The sequence below is a fragment of the Oncorhynchus keta genome, chromosome 27, assembly GCF_023373465.1.
Source record: "Oncorhynchus keta strain PuntledgeMale-10-30-2019 chromosome 27, Oket_V2, whole genome shotgun sequence".
Classification (NCBI taxonomy): Eukaryota; Metazoa; Chordata; class Actinopteri; order Salmoniformes; family Salmonidae; genus Oncorhynchus; species Oncorhynchus keta.
In genome coordinates this window covers 25866348-25889075 of record NC_068447.1, presented here as the reverse complement: position 1 = coordinate 25889075, position 22728 = coordinate 25866348, and the positions used below count along the sequence as shown (strand labels likewise).

Here is a 22728-nt window from a genome sequence, read left to right as displayed (position 1 = left end):
TTGTGCAAAGGTCATGTGGAGACAAACTCATTAATCAACCCTTCTTACCTTCAGTGGGTCTACTGAGCAATGGGGCAAAGCAATGCAGAGGGGCTCACATTTAGTTGGTTCATCATGTTTTTAATTTCAGAGCGATATAATTTTGGTTTGCATTCTGACTCTCATATGCATGCTTCCAAACCGAAAACTGTATTCAGACCCCTTGACTTTATCCACATTTTGTTACATTACAGCCTAATTCTAAAATTGATTACACCCCCCTCAATCTACACACAATACCCCATAATGACAAAGCAAAATCAGGTTTTTAGATTTTTTGCAAATATATACACCGGTATATAAAAATAAATAAATATCACATTTCCATAAGTATTCAGATCCTTTACTTAGTACTTTGTTGAAGCACCTTTGGCAACGATTACAGCCTTGAGTCTTCTTTGCTATGACGCTACAAGCTTGGCACACCTGTAATTGTGGAGTTTCTCCCATTCTTCTCTGCAGATCCTCTCAATCTCTGTCAGGTTGGATGGGGAGAGTCACTGGACAGGTATTTTCAGGTGTCTCTAGAGATCGGATTCAAGTCCGACCTTCAATGCTGCAGACATGTTTTGTACCCTTCCCCAGATCTGTGCCTAGACACAATCCTGTCTTGGAGATCTACAGACAATTCCTTCGACCTAATGGCTTGGTTTAAATGTTTATGTTCTTACATGCACTGTCAACTGTGGGACCTTATATAGACAGGTGTTGTCTTTCCAAATGTTGTCCAATCAACTGAATTTACCAAAGTTGGACTTAAATCAGGTTGTACAAATATCTCAAGAATGATCAATGGAAACAGGTTGCATCAGAGCACAATTTCAAGTCTCATAGCAAAGAGTCTGAATACTTATGTAAATAAGGTGTTTCTGTTTTTTATTTTTAATACATTTGCTAAAATAAAAAATAAAACTGTTTTTGCTTTGTCATTATGGGGTATTGTGCGACTGATGAGGGGAAATATGTATTTAATCAATTTTAGAAAAAGTCTAATGTAACAAAATGTGGGAAAAGGGGTCTGAATACTTTCTGAATCCACTGTATTATGACAGCCTTTTGTGATGTTTCTTTTCTTCGTTTTGGACTTCAGTTAAGTTTATTTTGGGCTGTTCTGGCACACACATTTTTTTCTGGAGGCAAGCCAAAGTTAGGAGACGAAGTCTACGCCCCTTCGTCGGTGATTGGTCAACAGTACAGATTCAGAAGCAATGTTGCCACTTCTCCAGCCTCCTGTACCCTCCACCTTCCTCTCAAAACCTCATACAACCCCCGGCCTCGCAATCAGAGACCCCCTCACCTCCTCCCTCACCCTCTCACCTCTGGCTCCTAGTTCACGCAGACCCCCAGTCTCCAGACATAATTTGTACCCAGATGATAAGTGCCCCTATTCTTCATCATCTTGTCCAGTGACTAAACCCCAGTTCTCATCCCCTTCTCTATGGCCAAGCTATCTCGGAACTTAGAAACTTTCACTCGCTATGAAAAACACAACACACACAATGTAATGTTTAAATAGAAATTTGTATTTACATCAGTATTAACATCAAGAAACAAGTAAGAAAAAATGCAACAGTAATTTACATCCTGAAATTATGACTGTATATTTTCCCAAGCATTTTATATTTTCTACCCCTCTCTTTTCATTTAAATCAAAGGATAAATCGAGAGGGATACTTTTTTTAAAAGCAAAAGCACAGCACATAGTTCTTTTGAATATTCGGTAGGTCAATCTTTTTCAATATACTTCATAAAGACTGAAAATTCATTCTAGGCTATTCCAAGATGTTTCCATAAAACAGCTTGAAGACATTCTCCATTGTGTTAAAAGATAGATAGCGATCCGTCATCTTCAGAGTCCATGGGATAGTTTTGTATCACCACACAGGTTAGTGCCACTAAAGAGCTTCTTCTCTGAGTGGTCAATCTCATGAAATAACCGTTTCCAGCACCACAACTTAGAACTGGCCATAGATTTTAAGAGATAAAACAAAGAAACAAAAAACAACAATCACAAACAAGATTAAAATCACTTCAGCAGAACCAGACCCATGTTAACTCTGTTTTGTAGGAATGGGAATACATAAATTCAAACATATTCTATGTAGGGTGTGCAGCCGAGAAATGCACACATGAATAGCTTACTTGCACCATCTAGGACCGAGTTCTAAGCACTGCAGAATGACAAAACACAAATCTTTGGATTGAGCACATCTTAAAAAGATTTCTCACAAAGCTTCACAGAAAATGTTACAAAATCAAGGAAAAATCAATGTTCAACATAGAATCATGTAAAATGTCCCAAAATAACCTTCAAGGATCAGACAGAGAGAGGGAGGGAATCCAAATCACCATCTAGTGTAGCCCGACAGCCTCCCTAAATATGAGCTGACTTCAAAAAGTAAAGCCACAAATAGAACCAACCGCAGTGTTGAAGACCGTAACACAAAAACCTACATACAGTAAAACTGACCACCACAACCCAGCATCTGTGCCCAATCGAAGGGAAGAAAAGCAGTATTGATATTGCAATGGCTTTGGGTGGTCTTTAATAGCCTATCTGTGAGCACATAGTTGCTGCTAAGTAGCCTAGCCAATAACAGAGTATGGAATTATAAGGAATGGAACTAGAGCCATTGAACTCATAGGGCCCTATCTAAAAATATCAATCCACACACTGGTAAGAAACATGGACCCCCCTAAGTCTAACACAATCACATGTCACCTCTTTTAGGCATTGTGTGTGTTTGTTTGCTCTTTTGAATTAAACATCTATTGATAGAAAATGACAGGATCACACAAGCACCTCTAAAGCTATGCAAATGCCTTTGAAAAAGAGAAATATATGATTTATAGATCACACATTTTAAAAAGTGCTTCTGAAAGAACAAAAGATGCAGTTGTAGCTTTCTGAGGCAAACTGAACCAAAGTTTTTGATCAAGTTTTGATCAAAGAAAGACCCCCTTCCTTTTGTATTGAAAATAAAAGTTATTTTGACCTACGACAGAATAATAAAATTATACTTTAAATATCAAGCCTTACAATCTCTGCAAAAACAGTATGTGACCTACAAAAGCATATATTTATATATATAATACATTTGAAGCGTATTTACATTTGTATTCACAGACAAAAGCAAAAATTCCAAACGAGACGAGTCACATCCTAATACTGCAGTACCATCGCTTTGAGTAAATGGTGCTTCACTTTGCCCTCACAGGAGAACCAAGAGGAAGGATTATTGCTAGAAATCTGCATAAACATACACTAAAATTGGGGGAAACCCTTTCTTTCACAGTGTGTGGATTACTTTAGGAATCAACTCATTCATTAACTGGCAACAAATCTCTATTAAGTGTTCCATGAGGTAACCAAGATGTAAATCTTACAAATTCCTCCTTAAAAATACAATATACACATTCGTTTTTAAAATGCTTATTTACATTTATGAATAGATGTATAAATATGAGGGTAACTGTGCACTCTGAAATAGGTCAGTACATTTTAAGGATCTACTTTAATAATCTGAACCTTTTTCATCCACTAACATCCCCATAATCAACACACTGCAGAAGAAAGTGTTCTACAAAATCTGTGCTTACTGCCTTTCCATTGGTTAACCATTTAGAATAATGATCGTCACAGTAATCCATTTCTAATCATAATAGTTTCCATCCTCTGACAAACACAAAAATAAAAACTTAACAAGATTTGCTGTTATGCATTAATTCTTGGGTAAAGGCCTCTATGACCAATAAATATTGCCACAATCATTTTGACGACAGCCTTTCCGTAAAGTGCAATCACAGCCAACTATAATTAATTTCTGTCGTACCTTAACCCAGTCTCCTGCAGGTCCACTGTGTATGTATGCTGCCTCTTAATTACTTACAGCACCAGTCAAAAGTTTGGACACACCTACTCATTCCAGGGGTTTTCTTTATTTTTACTATTTTCTATTTTGTAGAATAACAGTGAAATAACTCATATGGAATCATGTAGTAACCAAAAAAGTGTTAAACAAATCAAAGTATATTTTAGATTCTTCAAAGTAGACACCCTTTTCCGTGATGACAGCTTTGCACACTCTTGGCATTCTCTCAACCAGCTTCACCAACCTGGAATGCTTTTCCAATGATCTTGTAGGAGTTCCCACATATGCTGAGCACTTGTTGGCTGCTTTTCCTTCACTCTGTGGTCCAACTCATCCCAAGCCATCTCAATTGGGTTGAGGTCGGGTGACTGTGGAGGCCAGGTCATCTGACGCAGCACTCAATCCCTCTCCTTCTTGGTCAAATAGCCCTTACACAGCCTGGAGGTGTGTTGGGTAGCTGTCCTGTTGAAAAACAAATGATAGTCCCACTAAGCACAAATCAGATGGGATGACGTATCGCTGCAGAATGCTGTGGTAGCCATGCTGGTTAAGTGTACCTTGAATTCTAAATAAATCACTGACAGTATCACCAGCAAAGCAGCACCACATCATCACACCTCCTCCTCCTCCTTTGGACTCATCAGACCAAAGGACAGATTTCCACCGGTCTAATGTCTATTGCACGTGTTTACTGGCCCAAGCAAGTCTCTTCTTTTTATTGGTATCCTTTAGTAGTGGTTTCTTTGCAGAAATTCGACTATGAACACCTGATGTATGCTGTCTCCTCTGAACAGTTGATGTTGAGATGTGTCTGTTACTTGAACTCTGTGAAGCATTTATTTGGGCTGCAATATCTGAGGCTGGTAACACTAATGAACTTGTCCTCTGCAGCAGAGGTAACTCTGGATCTTCCTTTCCTGTCTGACCTAAAGGTTAAATCATAAAAGTAATGATGGACAGTCGTTTCTCTTTGCTTATTTTAACATAATATGGACTTGGTATCTTACCAAATAGGACTATCTTCTGTATACCACCTCGACCTTTTCACAACACAACTGATTGGTTCAAACGCATTAAGAAGGAAAGAAAGTTCACAAATGGACTTTAACAAAGCACACCTATTAATTGAAATGCAATCCAGGTGATTACATCATGAAGCTGGTTGAGAGAATGCAAAGAGTGTGCATAGCTGTCATCAACTCAAAGGGTTGCTAATTTGAAGAATCTCAAATAGAAAATATAATTTGATTTGTTTAACACTTTTTTTGGTTACTCAATGATTCAATATGTGTTATTTCATAGTATTGATGTCTTCACTATTGTTCTACAATGCAGAAAATAGTGTTAAATAAAGAAAAACCCTGGAATGAGTAGGTGTGTCCAAACTTTTGACTGGTGTTGTACTTCTGAATTGACTATATGCTATCGACTACATGTCTGCTCATCAGTATAGTAATATAGCTTATAGAGGTAGAAGTTGCCCCTAACCACAGATCTAGGATCAGGGTTCCCTAATCTTAATCATTAGGAGGATGTAAAAATAGCTGACCATGTATCAGTGATTACAATCAACTCCCACCTTCTCCAACAATGGACTATATATATCATTCATTAAGTGTGGATTCAGAGACTGGATGGGATGTATGGTCTGCATACACGGTGGTCCTCCAGGACCAGAACTAGGAAACACTGTCTTCTCTCATAGCGTTCCAAAGCAGAGAGAGAATTCCCGCGGCCAGGGGTGAACTTGGCATGATGGTAGTCACATCCCACGAGAGAGAGGATGTCTTCTAATTTCGATCCGTCAGTTTGTGTATGTGTGTGTGTGTTTGTGTGTCACAGTGTGTCTTTAGATACATGGATGTTTTGGGGTGTGTGTGTGTTGGTGTGTGTCATAGGATGTCTCATGTACAAGAAGTGAGAGTAGAATAGTGTGTCCTCTGTCTATTGTCCTCCAGCTGTGAGACTGCCAACACTCGCCTCAAGTCCAGAGAGCAGCAACCCCAACTGGTGGGAGTAGAGTACTACACGCACACACACACACACACACACACACACACACACACACACACACACACACACACACACACACACACACACACACACACACACACACACACACACATCACTGCACTCATCTCTCTGAAAGGATCACAGTGAGTCTGTTCTGTTCCACCACACTCGTCTGTCTCAGGTTCAGCAATATTTCTGTAAGGAAGAGAGGTAATGGGGTTAGTTTGGAGACATTGTGTGTGTGAGTACATAAATATTATTAACACTCATGCTTACTGTACGTGCCAGCCAGGACACCCATGATACAAGTCAGTTTTCGACATCCATCCATGTCTGAGGGTGCCAGGAGATGACATGGAAACCGGCCACTAGGAGCAACAACCTTCAAGTAGGTTTGGGTTTTGCAAGGGCGTTGTGGACAGGGATGGTGGACTGGCATAAGCATCTGCTTCTGATTCCAAAGGTTGCAAGTTTGAGCTATAGAAAGTTGTTTTTGATATTTTGTTTTAAGCCTACCCCACACCGTAAACATCTGCCTCTTATCCCAAAAGGTTGCAAGTTCAAATCCAGCTATAGAAAGTTGTTTCTGATATTTCTGTTTCAAGCCTACCCCACACCGTAAGCATCTGCCTCTTATCCCAAAAGGTTGCAAGTTCAAATCCAGCTATAGAAAGTTGTTTCTGATATTTCTGTTTTAAGGCTATTACCAAACCTTAACCCTTACCTTAACAATTTGGAGTTAATGCCTAAACTTAACCTTAAACACTTAGAAATTAGATTTTTGGAACAACTTCAACATTTGAGAATCATGGATGAACGTCTAATTCTGACCTGAGACAGAGCTGGTAGGTACGTTCATGCGTGCACACACACACACACACACACACACACACACACACACACACACACACACACACACACACACACACACACACACACACACACACACACACACACACACACACACACACACACACACACACACACACCATTTAGAACAGCGGTGTACCTGATCAGGCCCCATCGGCATACGTCCCATCACCATGGGGTTCATCCCCATCTGCCCCATATGGCCCCCCCCTCCATTGGAAGGCATGCCCCCATTCATCATCATGCCCCCGTACTGTCCTGGGTTGCCCGTTTGGACAAACTGCTGCTGCCCCGGGTTGCCCTGTTGGGAAAACTGCTGCTGGGGGTACGAGCTGGAGAGACAGGGAGGGAAGGAGGTGGGTTAGTTGGTTACAAATGTTGTCACTGGTTGTTGTAGGTTATTTCTCTCTCCCCCCTGCTACACACACACCTGTTGCGGGCCATGCCTCCCTGCGACCAGCCCTTCATGTCAGTGCTCTGGTACATGGATCCGCCCTGGGGATGCTGTTGCATCATGGGATTCTGAGGACCCAGGCGGCCTGACATCATGGTGCTGGGGGGACTGCTGCCCGCAGGACCAAACGACGGGTCACCCTGCTGGGCCATACCTGAAGGAACATGTTACATAAGCAATGGCATGTGAACGCAAGCACGCACCCACACCCACACCCAATTAAGTGATAATGCCTTCAAAGCCAGGGTTTGGAGGATATTGGCACAGGTGTTGTTAAGCACCGTGCCAATATATCCTCCAAACACCGGCTTTGAGGGCATTATCACTTTTATTCAACAGGTTACCAACATTGTCAAATAATGATAAATGTTCATTATAAACACACACACATTCCATGTCCCACTGTAAGTACAAAACTCACCACTAGGAAGCAGAAACACTCTGTGGCCCTTCAGGTCAAACAAACCCAAACTCACCGTAGTTTCCCCCGTAGCCAAACTGCTGGGGGCCCAGGTTGGGGCCTCCCATAGGGGTGTCCATGCCGGCGGGGGCGGTGACGTTGGGAGGGGGGCTGAACCCCCCTGCGGCGGCCACTGCTGCCGCCTGCTGCTGTTGCTGTTGCATTAGCATCATCATCCTCTGTCTCCTCATCTGCATGGTCACCATCTCCCTGCTACGCTGGGCCATCATCTGGGCATTCAGGAAGCCAGGCTGGGGACGGGGAAGGGGTATAGTGAGTGTGTGTGTTTGTATTTAGATTTATGTCTGTGTGTACTGTACAACAAGGAAAGGTTATGCCTAAGTGGCTCCCATATGCTGGTTTGTGTGTGTGTGTGTGTTGAGGAAAGGGGAGTGCCTACCTGTCCTCCCATGCTAGGCTGCATACCCGGCCTCAAGGCAGGGTTGCCTGCTCCAGGGTTGTCCATCTTCATGGCCATCCCCTGCCGAGTCTGACTCATAAACTGAGGGAGGGAGGAAAGAATAAGCTGTCAGCATAAAGTCCTGTGTGAGTTTATCAGTCTGTCTGTGTCTGTGTCTCCTACCTGTTGGCCCTGTAGTCTCTGCGCCAGCTGGAGCCTCATGGGTTTGGTGGCGCTCATCATCCTGGGTCTCATCATGTTAGCACGGGGGTGACCCATACCCCCCATGCCTCCCATCCCTGGGAAGCTGCCCCCTGGGCCCATCTGGGAGAGCATGGGGCCGAAGCCACCCTGTTGGGGCTGGCCCTGCATAGGGCTCCCCCCGTAGGCTGACTGCATGGCCATTGAGGGGGGTCCGGGGTAGCCCTGGCCGTACAGAGGCTTCTGCTCCAGCACTATGGAAGGATCCTGGCCGGGGAAGGGCTCACCATGCTGCTCTGGCCCCTGGCCCTGGCTGACCAAGTCCGGGATGCCCAGGGCCCGGTCGATCTCCTCCAGTGCGATGCCGTCCGTGTTGTTGAGCAGAGAGTCCAGCTGGTCCAGCAGCGCCCGCTCATCACTCTGGCCCTCGCTGGTGGTGGGCGGAGCCAGGAGCTCATCCAGGGTGTTTCCAAACTGACGCCTGAAACACACGCACAGAGAACCGTTAATTGTATGACATAAATCATATATTATTAAAACTATTATTTAGATATAAGAGCAGGGGTCAGTGCATTTTAATGGAGGGCAAGAGGGTTAGTTTACCTGCTGTGGTTTCCCTCCATACCCATCACACTGTCAGACCAGGACGGAGACTGGTTGGGCTGGACCTGCTGACCGAACGGACTCATCCCCATCTCACCAGAACCTCCTGCACACAGAACACACATTAACCAGATATTCTATCTCTCAGTATCAATATAGATTACTCACACATACAGACACGTGCATACAGACAGACACAAGCAAGACATCCCAGAGATTACATCTGCCATCTTCATTTTATGGACTAACACACACCCACACACACAGACACAGACACGTACCCATGTCCATTAGCTGTTGCTGCAGCATGGATCTGGTGCCAGGAACACTGTTGGACCTTCCCACCATGGGCCCTCCCATCATGCCTTTGGAGTTGTAGTCCATACCAGGACGGCTCATGGAGGGGTGACCGGCTGAGCCCACGGGGCTGGCACAGGAGCGGGGCATCCCCCAATCCCCTGACCCCCCCATGGGAGAGCGCTGGGAAACCCCCATGCCCCTGTTCATCGGCCCTGGGGGACACAAAACACACACAGATGAGCTATTTTTTCAAAGCAGCAATGACACAGACTGAAACCCAGACTTAGATAGTAGGGGAAAGAGCAAGACAGAGGAAAGACAAATGTCAACGCATGAAAGAGAGTGAAATAACTAAATAAGTTACTTGTTCCAACGCCTCGTGGACAAACACCCATGTTCCCTGGGTATCCTTCTGGGCTGCCCATCATGTTCTCTTGTTTGATGAGCATGGGGCGCCTCCCCACCACTCCAGGCTTGGCGTCTGCTGACATGGCCCTCTGGAAGGGCCCTCGTGGGCCAGGGGCCATCCCCGAACTCCCTGAACACACACCCAGAGGGAGACAGCAGATAGAACAGGTACATGTTAGTCTGGTGTCCATATTCCCTGAGGAGGTTACTTTTTCAGCTAGGCCGAAAACGTTTTTCATCAACACGCTCAATGTGAACAGTCCTACCTTGCAGGTTCTCGTCGAGGCAACCCTGAGCCTTGTTCCCTCCTCCTCCTCCCTGCTCGGGGTAGAACTCAGAGCCAGAACCCCTCAAACCTCCCAGGATGGACTCCAGGTTGTCCAACTTGGAAGAGATAGATACACATGTATCAGCAACAACACAGTATCACACAACTTACAGAGGTTAAGGACTTCATGTAATGAAAATGTTCAAAGTGAAGGCCAATGGGCAACGTGTTTATTAGTAGGTATACTCATGAAATTGTAATAATCTACCAGTAATGTAATGATCTGACCACCACACTGTGTGGTTACCTCATCAGGCGGCTCTGACTTGATCTTGCTCTCTGGGTGTTCAGCTGTTGGGCCGGGTCCAGCGCCAGGGCCTCTGGGTGGGGGGCCGGCAGTGGCTCCTGGGGGCCCCTTTCCTTCCAGCTCCTCAGGCTTGGGTTTCACATCCACTGGCTCTTTAGTATCATCCTTGTTGAGGAGGTAGTGGAGGAGCGCGTGGGTCTTCTCCTTCTTGGGGCTGTGCTGCTCTTGCTTAGGCTCTGTCACTCCTCCTGCTCCTCCAGCCCCCACCTCCCCTGGGACTTCCTGGCCACCCAGGGTCACCTTGCCAGTGGCCTCGGCTGTGATCTTGGCCACCTCATCGGGTGTGTTGCTGTTCTGCAGCAGCTTGTGGAGGATCTTGTGCTTCTCCTGCAGCGACGCCGTGTAGTGGGCAGAGGCCAGAGCATTGGCCAGAGCCGTGCCTGACGCCTGGCCCTGATTGGTGGAGGCTGAGGAAGAGGAGGATACTCCAGTAGAGGAAGGGCTGGAAATGCTTCCTGTGGGGTCCTTAGTGTCGGACCCTGCTGGGGTGTTGCTGCTGCCTGGTGGGGGAGGTATAGAGGGCAAGGCGGAGCCAGTTCCCCCTAACCCCAGCTCCTCAGTGGGGGAGGTCAGCAGCTGCAGCAGCTTCTTATGGCCCTTACCGTCTGGGACTCTCCGGGTGGGTTCTGAGCTCACCCCAGCCTCGATGGCCCCCTCTCTGGGCTCCTTGCTGTCTGCCGAGGCCTGGCTGTCCAACCTGTCTCCGGAGCTCTCGGACTGGTGGTGTGGGTGGTGGTGATGGTGTTGGTGGAGGGGGTGCACGCTGGGCGCAGGACCCAGGCCTCCTGTTGGGCTTTTGGAGTCATCCGGGCCGGATTTGGCAGGGTGACTGGGCTGGGTGGACTGAGAGGAGGAGTGGACGCTGGGGGAGCTGTCCGGTTTGTTGGCCGGGGAGGGAGAGGTGAGGGTGGAGGGGAGGGAGCTCCCGACCCCCTCGCTGATGGCCTGCAGGGCGTTGAGGGAGCTGCTGGAGAAAGAGGTGGTACCTCCTCCTCCTCCATGAGGGCCCATGGGGGAGTGCATGTCTGGGACAGAAACAAAACTCACGGTTAGAAACTGTACTACATCTTCTACAAACCAAAAACATTTTTAAAAAATGCAAAAACCTAAGATTGATCATATTGTGTTTTATGAAGCACAGCAAAACTATGCAAAGTTATAGTGTACCCCCCTGATTGACGTACCTCCAGGTGAGTACTGACTGGCACCCATCTTGGGGCTGCCTCGGTTTCGGGGGGACATCAGGAGCCCCTGCTGGGGGCCAATCATCCTGGGACTCCCCAAGGGGCTGTTCATACCCCCCAGTCCGTAACCCCCACTGCTCTGGAAGGGGGGCTGCTGATGTTGCTGCTGGGGGTGCTGATGTTGCTGCATGCCAGGATGGTTCCCTGGACCTGTGTGGTTCATCTGATGACCCATCTGATTCATTTGGTTCATCTGGCCCATCTGGTTTAACTGATTCATCTGATTCATCTGCATCATTCTGTTGCCCATGCCTCCCCTGCCGCCACCACCACCTCCATTCCCTCCGTACATTGAACCCCCTCCCATCTGTCCCATGTGGCTCTGTTCGTTCATGGGCCCATAGACCCGGTTCATACCCCCCATACCTCCACCAGGGGGCATGTTTATCTGGGCGTTGGGGTTGGGGCCCCCCATGCCCTGCTGCCTCATAGGCCCTGGCATCATGCCCCCGCCCTGGGCAGAGCGATAGCCATGCTGCTCCCTGGAAGAGAGGATGAGGAGGTGAGAAGGAGCAGGAGGAGAAAAGAGCATGTGAGAGAAGTAAGGTTATTATGACATCCTTGGCGCTCTACTCTTGTAAACGCTCAGATCCAGTCTACCAGAAGAGTCTCTTGAATAGTCAGAAGATGGAAGTGAAGTACATACACACTGAAGAAAGTAATTTAAATAATAAAAAAAGATGTTAATGGGAAAAATCTATTCACAATGAGAACGAGGTGCTCTTCAATTCACTACACAACCTTACTTCTTCCAAGTGTTTTTTGAGACTTGTCAAGCACAATAATTGTATATATTCCTTTTACTGAGAATGGAACAAAACCACCAGGTGGCCTGTGGGCATTCTCCACTGTGTGAAGCATCTATACAAGCCTTCAGAGCTATCTGCCAAGCATAGGGAGGATGTTGTGGATATCAGTAGGTACTCTGTGTCTTGCAAAGGTAGCAAGAATGTGTATAACTTGTTTTCTACCTCAGAAGGTGTGTGTGTCTGTACCTCTGTAGCAGGTGGGTGGATATGAAGCCCTGGGCCTCGTTGCTCATGGGGTGGCGATACAGCTTACTCTTGGTCTGGGCCGTGACAGGGGTGCCGTCCGAGAGAGAAAAACGGTACAGGGGGGTCTCAGCGTGACCCTGTAGGAAAGCTGTTGGGCCAAGGACAAGGGGGCAAATACAATGGGTTCATATCAAGATATGGAAGTGAAATATATATCAAAGAAGAGGTATAGGGTTGGTGGTAATCATGACAGAAATGTCTCTTAGTGATGCCATTCATGGTGTTTTTGGACAGGTATGTGTGTTCTGGAACAGGTTTGTGTGTTTTGGGACAGGTACCATATGCATGTGCGACTGTGTATAACAGGTGTGTGTGTGGGCGTACCCTCGTGATAATGGCGTTTGTGGGACCAGGGTTGTCCGTCACTGTGCTGTAGGAACATCTGGATACAGCGCCTCAGCAGATCCTCCCAGCCAGGACGCATTGACGCACGCAGAGAGTTCTGGTCTATCTGGATCAGCTTACCTGGAGGGAAGAAGAGGAGATGGAGATTGTGGAGCATAGATAGTATATACTTTACCTATTGAAAGATATTGTGCAAGTTTTTTGTAAATGTATATACCGTAATTGCTGGACTATTAAGCGCACCTGAATATAAACCGCACCCACTGAATTATTAAAAAATATGTATTTTGTACATAAATAAGCCGCACATGTCTATAAGCCGCAGGTGCCTACCGGTACATTGAAACAAATTAACTTTACACAGCCTTTAAACGAAACACGGCTTGTAACAAAAATAAATATGCTTCAACGAAACACGGCTTGTAACAAAAATTAAAACAGTAGCCTACCAAGAAAGTCATTGGTCACTATCTTCCTCCTCCTGTGCACTGAAACCACTGAAGTCATCTCCTTCGGTGTCGGAGTTGAATAGCCTCAGAATTGCTTCATCCAATGTTGGATCGTTTTCATTGTCGCTCTCGTCACTTTCATCCGGAGGCAAATACCCCGCTGAGCTCATGCTGCCCCTTCAACACGCAGCAGTCCAGCCTTTCGAAACCCGTTGATGATAGTGGATTTTTTGACAATGCTCCACACTGTCAGGACCCACTGGCAGACTTGACCATAAGTTGCTCTTCGCCTGCGGCCCGTTTTAGTGAAGGATTTCTCCCCACTTGTCATCCAAGCCTCCCACTGAACAAGGAGCGCCACCTTAAATGCACGACTTACACTGATGTCGAGTGGCTGCAAATACTTTAGGCCATCTGCTTTTCTTCCCACTGAAAGCTTTTGTTGTCTTTCTGCACTGAGTCAGTTCCTCACGCTGCTGTTTCCAACGTCTTATCATCGACTCATTAAGGCCAAGCTCCCATGCAGCAGCTCTATTTCCTTTTCCAACAGCCAGATTTATCGCCTTCAACTTGAAAGCTGCATCATATGCATTTCTCTGTGTCTTTGCCATGATGAGGGTGACAAAATTACTACCGTAATCAGAATGATGGGAAGTTTGAGCGCGCTCGATTTACGTCACATTATGTGACGGTGCTCCGTTTTTTGGCGGCATGAATCTTGTGAAAGCGGGAAAAATCCATAAATTAGCCGCGCCATTGTATAAACCGCGAGGTTCAAAGTGTGGGAATAAAGTAGCGGCTTATAGTCCGGAAATTACGGTACCTATTTAAGGATATTGTACCATTTTTGTACACACAAGGCTTCATTAAATCAAACTCTGCAACCAGGTTTGCAACACAAGTCAAAAACATCAATTGTGTTCTGGTCAGTCTCACCTGAGAGCTCGTGCCGGGTGTTGAAGCTCTCTGTTCTCTCTACAGCAGTCACACGACGGGCCACACAGATCATACACGACTGCAGGTCTAAGGAAGAAGGGAAATAGTTTAGCTACACATGCACATACATTAAGTTTGGGTTTGTGTGTGTGTCAGGTGTGTGTAAGATTGTGTGTGTGTTGTGTGTTTGTGTGTGTAAGATTGTATGTTTGTATGTCGCAGTCTGTCTGTGTGTGCGGGTGTCCGTACCTTCCCCCTCTTCGATCATGGCCTTGGGCTGGGTCAAGGCGAAGCATTGCATGGTCTCGTAGCGCGGCCCTCCTGGTCCTTCCTCTACAGGTCCGTGGGTGTGGCCAAACTTGACCAGCATGCGACAGGTGAAGGTGTGGCTCTTCTGACGTGGCGCCTCCCCACCCCAGGACACCCCATTAACTGTGGAGGACGAGACACACACATCAATATACATGTAGTACATACAAATATTTTCACAAGGAGTCTCATTGAGACGAATGTCTCTTTTACAAGGGAGCCCTGCAGGCACACAATTTACAAAATACTATAGAATACAAACACGGTAGCTTCAGAAAGTATTCACACCCTTTGACTTATTCCACACACAGCCAGAATTCAAAATGGATTCAATTGATTTTTTTTCTCTCACCCATCTACACACAATACTCCATACAACTGACTAGGTATCCCCCTTCCCTTTCAATAATGATACAGTGAAAACATGTTTTTAGAAATTTTAGCAAATGTTTAATTTACATAAGGATTCATACCCCTGAGTCAATATTTTGAAGAAGCACCTTTGGCAGCGATTACAGTTGTGAGTCATTCTGGGTAAGTCCAGTGTAGATTTGGCCTTGTGTTTTAGGTTATTGTCCTGCTGAAAGGTAAATTCATCTCCCAGTGTCTGGTGGAAAACAGACTGAACAAGCTTTTCCTCTAGGATTTTGCCTGTGCTTAACGCCATTCCATTTCTTTTTTATCCTGAAGAACTCCCCAGTCCTTAACGATTACAAGCATAGCCATAACATGATGCAGCCACCACTATGCTTGAAAATATGGAGAGTGGTACTGAGTAATATATTGCATTGGATTTGCCCCAAACATAACACTTTATATTCAGGACAAAACGTTAATTGCTTGACACATTTTTTTCAGTATTACTTTAGTTCCTTGTTGCAAACAGGACGCATGTTTTGGAATATTTGTATTCTGTACAGCCTTCCTTCTTTTCACTCTGCCAATTAGGTTAGTACTACAATGTTGTTGATCCATCCTCCATTTTCTCCTATCACAGCCATTATACTCTGTTTAAAAGTCACCATTAGTCACCAAAGTCACCAGTGCTGACCTGTTGCAACCTCTGCAAACACTGCAATTATTATTATTATTATTTGACCCCACTGGTCATCTATGAACATTTGAACATCGTGCCATGTTCTGTTATAATCTCAACCTGGCACAGCCAGAAGAGGCCTGGCCACCCCTCATAGCCTGGTTCCTCTCTAGGTTTCTTCCTAGGTTCCTGCCTTTCTAGGGAGTTTTTCCAAGCCATCGTGCTTCTACATCTGCATTGCTTGCTGTTTGGGGTTTTAGGCTGGGTTTCTGTATAGCACTTTGTGACATCGGCTTATGTAAAAGGGCTTTATAAATACAATTGATTGATTGATTGGGCTTATAGTGAAATCCCTGAGCGGTTTCCTTCCTCTCCGAGCAACTGAGTTAGGAAGGACACCTGTATATTTGTAGTGCCTGGGTGTATTGATACACCATCCAAGGTGTCATTAATAAATTCACCATGCTCAAAGGGATATTCAATGTTAATTTAAAATCCAATGTTCCAATATGTGCCCTTTGCGAGGCATTGGAAAAACTCTCTGGTCTTTGTCATTGAATCTGTGTTTGAAATTCACTGCTCAACTGAGGGACCTTACAGATAATTGTATGTGTGGGGTACAGATATGTTAAACACTATTATTGCACACAGAATGAGTCCATGCAACTTATTATGTGACTTATTTAGCCTTTCCGAAAGGGGTTGAATACTTATTGACTCAACACATTTCAGCTTAAAATCTTTTACTAATTGTAAAAATGTTGAAAAACATAATTCCACTTTGACATTATGGGGTATTATGGGGTATTGACCAAAAATGATTTCGCAATATAATTCATTTCATATTAATACGGCTGTAACACAACTAAATGTGGAAAAAGTCAAGGGGCGTGAATATTTTCTGAAGGAACTGTATACAAAATTACCAAAACACTCAAGAAAAACAATCCCATTCCTCATTAAAGAGAGGCATCAGTACATCCAGTTATAGGATGGGACACGGATAGAGAGCCCCAGACCTAAAGTATGTACAGTATACTGACAAACTCTGTGTGTGTCAGTATACGCACAAACATATTTAGTCAGTGTCACACATAACATTATATCATTTAGCTAACACGCTAATCCGGAGCGACTTGCAGTCGGAGAATACAACAAGGACACACGGCACAACCAGAGACAAACATGATATGAGATTAATTCAAGAAAGATGCATTGTGTAATCTTCTAAATCGTTCAAATATCGGGACACCAACACACACACACAACACACGTGACAGATGAATCAGCCCTGCTAGAGTATTACTACTTTCCTTCTTAAATCTAAAAGCAGAATTATCCCCTCTCGTTCTGATTCCTGGCTAAATGGACCATGGGATTAATGTAGCTGAAGTGTCGATTTCCAATATCCCTGCAGCCCTGTGCAGCTGCCGGGGGCAGGAGGGGAGCAGAGCAGCCAGGTAGGCAGGTACACCCAGCCATCTATCCTGATTTGGGCCCTGACTCCTCATCAGAGCACAGCCACCCAGAGGGTCACCTTCACAAGAAAGGGGATGGGGTGCTCAACTAAACTTCAAAGAGAGAGATCCTACTGTAGGCCCTGTGAAAATATTTTTAGCATCCATCCTACATGCTCTCTTGTCTGACACAAACACAATTAAAAAGGTGTTAATATAGCACAGGTTCCATTACATGGCCTCTCTCCTATTCAGTCATGTGAGATCAAAGATTAAGACATGAGAGAGGAAGGTTTGGAACAGGGCCCCAGTCTCCCCCAAGGTTTGTCTGAAGCCTTATCAGGGACAAAGTCCTCCAGTCTGTCTGATGTCTTATCAGGGACAAAGTCCTCCAGTCTGTCTGATGTCTTATCAGGGACAAAGTCCTCCAGTCTGTCTGATGCCTTATTAGGGACAAAGTCCTCCAGTCTGTCTGATGTCTTATCAGGGACAAAGTCCTCCAGTCTGTCTGATGCCTTATCAGGGACAAAGTCCTCCAGTCTGTCTAATGCCTTATCAGGGACAAAGTCCTCCAGTCTGTCTGATGTCTTATCAGGGACAAAGTCCTCCAGTCTGTCTGAAGCCTTATCAGGGACAAAGTCCTCCAGTCTGTCTGATGCCTTCTCAGGGACAAAGTCCTCCAGTCTGTCTGAAGCCTTATCAGGGACAAAGTCCTCCAGTCTGTCTGAAGCCTTATCAGGGACAAAGTCCTCCAGTCTGTCTGAAGCCTTATCAGGGACAAAGTCCTCCAGTCTGTCTGAAGCCTTATCAGGGACAAAGTCCTCCAGTCTGTCTGAAGCCTTATCAGGGACAAAGTCCTCCAGTCTGTCTGATGCCTTATCAGGGACAAAGTCCTCCAGTCTGTCTGAAGCCTTATCAGGGACCAAGTCCTCCAGTCTGTCTGATGTCTTATCAGGGACCAAGGCCTCCAGTCTGTCTGATGTCTTATCAGGGACCAAGGCCTCCAGTCTGTCTGTTTCTGACAGGGCAGGTGAAGGGAGGGAACATGTGTCTGTACAGAGAAGGGGCCCTAGGGCATGGGGGTTTCTAACTGATTCTGAGAGATGATTTAACAAGGTCTTAGACCGTTAGGATCCTTTCTCCAACCTGATGGAGACAACAACACCGCCTGGCCGTGAGGCCCGGCATTTCCCCTCAGACACAATTAACCAGCACTTAGTCTGGACAGAGGGGTCGATTCAGGGAGAAAACACACACGCACAAGAAACAAAAACATCCCACCCCCTATACACACACAGGGGATTGTGTAAGTGAGAGAAAATGTGTGTGTGTGTGTGTGTGTGTGTGTGTGTGTGTGTGTGTGTGTGTGTGTGTGTGTGTGTGTGTGTGTGTGTGTGTGTGTGTGTGTGTGTGTGTGTGTGTGTGTGTGTGAAGCCCCAGTTGAGTGGTCAGTGGTCATCTCACAGCAATGTGCAGAGAGAGCGTATTTCATTCACGGGGTCAGAGATAATGATGGGGGAGAGGTGCAGGGAGGAGAGAGAATACAAAAGAAATATAGAGAAAGGGAAAGCAAAAGCAAAAGAAAGAAACTAGAGTCCTGCCAACCACATTATTCAACACTAAGTTAAGTATAAAAATAGACAAGAGAATAGGTGAAAAAGACAGAAAGTACAAAACACAGAGAGAGAGATGATGACACTTTGGAGCCGCTGCCACTGCTGGGGAGTAAAATCGGGGAGCAGGTTCAGCTGAGCCCTCATATCCATAATTAATCAGCTTTATAAATAGACACACACACACAGAGAATGAAAGCTGGGGAAGTGCAGAGGTGCATTATTCAGTAGTGAGTAGTTTCCAGATGGCTGCCATGATATCTGAATATAACACAGGCCTGTTTTACACTGTCTGGCCCACTGAGTGTGACTGACAGCTCTGCCACGCTCTGTCTGCTTAGCACTAGCTCTCTGTGTGTGAGCAGGTGGGTCACAGTGTGTGTGTGTGTGTGTGTGTGTGTGTGTGTGTGTGTGTGGTACCATTGGTCTTGGGCAGGTTCTTGTGGAACTCCTCCCTGTCGTCCTCATGGAGGATGTTGTAGACGGAAGTGTTGATGAGCTCCTCCTGTTTGTACTGCAGGTACTGGGTCACGTTGTCAGACACAAACACTATGCTGCCCTCCCGGTTCACCACAAACAGAAAACCATCCAGGGCCTGAGGAAAGAGGGAAAACACATGAACAGTCAGTACAAAGGCCAATAAGAGGCCACAGTCAGCACAGCCAATGAAAGAGGAGAGTAGTGACCTTTGATCTCACCTGAAGCAGAAGAGGACCGAGGTGGTCTTTGTCTATGACCCCCTGTCCCGTGGAGGACACGTCCGACTTCTGTACATCGTCATCATTGGAGGACGCTTTGCCTGAACGGAGGAGATAGTACAGTCAGATATATATATATATTTAATATATTTTGTACCTTTATTTAACCAGGCAAGTCAGTTAAGAACAAATTCTTATTTTCAATGACGGCCTGGGAACAGTGGGTTAACTGCCTGTTCAGGGGCAGAACGACAGATTTGTATCTTGTCAGCTCGGGGGGTTTGATATGCCTGACTCTACAATCAAGTACACTGTAACAAATCAAATCAAATTATTATTATTCACATTTATCACATGGGCAGGTGTAGACCTTACAGTGAAATGCTTACTTACAAGCCCTTAACCAACAATGCAGCTTTAAGAAAATACCCCCCAAAATGTAAGCGATAAGAATAACAAATAATTAAAGAGCAGCAGTAAATAACAATAGCGGGGCTATATACAGGGGGAACCGGTACAGAGTCAACGTGTCAATGTGTCAATGTGCGGGGGCTCCGGTGTCGAGGTAATTGAGGTAATTACGTACATGTAGGTAGAGTTATTAAAGTGACAATGCATAGGTAATAACAGAGAGTAGCAGCAAGATGGGTGGGGGGACATTTGATTAGCTGTTCATGAGTCTTATGGCTTGGGGGTAGAAGCTGTTTAGAAGCCTCTTGGACCTAGACTTGGCGCACCAATACTGCTTGACGTGCGGAAGCTGAGAGAACATTCTATGACTAGGGTGTTTGGAGTTGTTGACAATTTTTAGGGCCTTCCTCTGATACCACCTGGTATAGAGGTCCTGGATGGCAGGAAGCTGGGCCCCGGTGATGTACTGGGCCATTTGCACTACCCTCTGTAGTGCCTTGCGGTCGGAGGCCGAGCAGTTGCCATATCAGGTAGGGATGCAACTGGTCAGGATGCTCTCGATGGTGCAGCTGTAAAACATTTTGAGGATTTGAGGACCCATGCCAAATCTTTTCAGTCTCCTGAGGGGGAATAGGTTTTGTCGTGCCTTCTTCATGACTGTCTAAGTTTGCTTAGACCATGTTAGTTTGTTGGTGATGTGGACGCCAAGGAACTTGAAGCTTTCAACCTGCTCATTTACATTACCTTTACATTTAAGTCATTTAGCAGACGCTCTTATCCAGAGCGACTTACAAATTGGTGCATTCACCTTATGACATCCAGTGGAACAGTCACTTTACAATAGTGCATCTAAATCTTAAAAGGGGGGGGGGGTGAGAAGGATTACTTATCCTATCCTAGGTATTCCTTAAAGAGGTGGGGTTTCAGGTGTCTCCGGAAGGTGGTGATTGACTCCGCTGTCCTGGCGTCGTGAGGGAGTTTGTTCCACCATTGGGGGGCCAGAGCAGCGAACAGTTTTGACTGGGCTGAGCGGGAACTGTGCTTCCTCAGTGGTAGGGAGGCGAGCAGGCCAGAGGTGGATGAACGCAGTGCCCTTGTTTGGGTGTAGGGCCTGATCAGAGCCTGGAGGTACTGAGGTGCCGTTCCCCTCACAGCTCCGTAGGCAAGCACCATGGTCTTGTAGCGGATGCGAGCTTCAACTGGAAGCCAGTGGAGAGAGCGGAGGAGCAGGGTGACGTGAGAGAACTTGGGAAGGTTGAACACCAGACGGGCTGCGGCGTTCTGGATGAGTTGTAGGGGTTTAATGGCACAGGCAGGGAGCCCAGCCAACAGCGAGTTGCAGTAATCCAGACGGGAGATGACAAGTGCCTGGATTAGGACCTGCGCCGCTTCCTGTGTGAGGCAGGGTCGTACTCTGCGGATGTTGTAGAGCATGAACCTACAGGAACGGGCCACCGCCTTGATGTTAGTTGAGAACGACAGGGTGTTGTCCAGGATCACGCCAAGGTTCTTAGCGCTCTGGGAGGAGGACACAATGGAGTTGTCAACCGTGATGGCGAGATCATGGAACGGGCAGTCCTTCCCGGGAGGAAGAGCAGCTCCGTCTTGCCGAGGTTCAGCTTGAGGTGGTGATCTGTCATCCACACTGATATGTCTGCCAGACATGCAGAGATGCGATTCGCCACCTGGTCATCAGAAGGGGGAAAGGAGAAGATTAATTGTGTGTCGTCTGCATAGCAATGATAGGAGAGACCATGTGAGGTTATGACAGAGCCAAGTGACTTGGTGTATAGCGAGAATAGGAGAGGGCCTAGAACAGAGCCCTGGGGGACACCAGTGGTGAGAGCGCGTGGTGAGGAGACAGATTCTCGCCACGCCACCTGGTAGGAGCGACCTGTCAGGTAGGACGCAATCCAAGCGTGGGCCGTGCCGGAGATGCCCAACTCGGAGAGGGTGGAGAGGAGGATCTGATGGTTCACAGTATCGAAGGCAGCCGATAGGTCTAGAAGGATGAGAGCAGAGGAGAGAGAGTTAGCTTTAGCGGTGCGGAGCGCCTCCGTGATACAGAGAAGAGCAGTCTCAGTTGAATGACTAGTCTTGAAACCTGACTGATTTGGATCAAGAAGGTAATTCTGAGAGAGATAGCGGGAGAGCTGGCCAAGGACGGCACGTTCAAGAGTTTTGGAGAGAAAAGAAAGAAGGGATACTGGTCTGTAGTTGTTGACATCGGAGGGATCGAGTGTAGGTTTTTTCAGAAGGGGTGCAACTCTCGCTCTCTTGAAGACGGAAGGGACGTAGCCAGCGGTCAGGGATGAGTTGATGAGCGAGGTGAGGTAAGGGAGAAGGTCTCCGGAAATGGTCTGGAGAAGAGAGGAGGGGATAGGGTCAAGCGGGCAGGTTGTTGGGCGGCCGGCCGTCACAAGACGCGAGATTTCATCTGGAGAGAGAGGGGAGAAAGAGGTCAGAGCACAGGGTAGGGCAGTGTGAGCAGAACCAGTGGTATCGTTTGACTTAGCAAACGAGGATCGGATGTCGTCGACCTTCTTTTCAAAATGGTTGACGAAGTCATCTGCAGAGAGGGAGGAGGGGGGAGGGGGAGGAGGATTCAGGAGGGAGGAGAAGGTGGCAAAGAGCTTCCTAGGGTTAGAGGCAGATGCTTGGAATTTAGAGTGGTAGAAAGTGGCTTTAGCAGCAGAGACAGAGGAGGAAAATGTAGAGAGGAGGGAGTGAAAGGATGCCAGGTCCGCAGGGAGGCGAGTTTTCCTCCATTTCCGCTCGGCTGCCCGGAGCCCTGTTCTGTGAGCTCGCAATGAGTCGTCGAGCCACGGAGCGGGAGGGGAGGACCGAGCCGGCCTGGAGGATAGGGGACATAGAGAGTCAAAGGATGCAGAAAGGGAGGAGAGGAGGGTTGAGGAGGCAG

General features: G+C 46.5%; 1 protein-coding gene across 4 annotated transcripts in view; it reads right to left on the bottom strand.

Annotated features, from left to right (window-relative positions):
• Positions 1 to 1541: 1541 nt before the first annotated feature.
• The window catches only part of LOC118359660 (nuclear receptor coactivator 3-like), a 126089-nt gene continuing 104902 nt past the window's right edge, over positions 1542 to 22728 (bottom strand). For all 4 annotated transcript variants that reach the window (XM_052482026.1, XM_052482028.1, XM_052482025.1 and 1 more), the window contains 18 exons: positions 19398 to 19498; positions 19120 to 19294; positions 14534 to 14716; positions 14285 to 14371; positions 12879 to 13019; positions 12495 to 12642; positions 11440 to 11981; positions 10196 to 11280; positions 9887 to 10004; positions 9577 to 9750; positions 9194 to 9424; positions 8913 to 9018; positions 8292 to 8790; positions 8109 to 8210; positions 7725 to 7959; positions 7225 to 7402; positions 6934 to 7126; positions 1542 to 6119 (listed from right to left, as the gene is read on the bottom strand). In XM_052482026.1, the coding sequence (XP_052337986.1) occupies positions 6108 to 6119; positions 6934 to 7126; positions 7225 to 7402; positions 7725 to 7959; positions 8109 to 8210; positions 8292 to 8790; positions 8913 to 9018; positions 9194 to 9424; positions 9577 to 9750; positions 9887 to 10004; positions 10196 to 11280; positions 11440 to 11981; positions 12495 to 12642; positions 12879 to 13019; positions 14285 to 14371; positions 14534 to 14716; positions 19120 to 19294; positions 19398 to 19498 (4310 nt within the window). In that variant the 3' untranslated portion in view covers positions 1542 to 6107. The remainder of the gene's footprint in view (positions 6120 to 6933; positions 7127 to 7224; positions 7403 to 7724; positions 7960 to 8108; positions 8211 to 8291; positions 8791 to 8912; positions 9019 to 9193; positions 9425 to 9576; positions 9751 to 9886; positions 10005 to 10195; positions 11281 to 11439; positions 11982 to 12494; positions 12643 to 12878; positions 13020 to 14284; positions 14372 to 14533; positions 14717 to 19119; positions 19295 to 19397; positions 19499 to 22728) is intronic.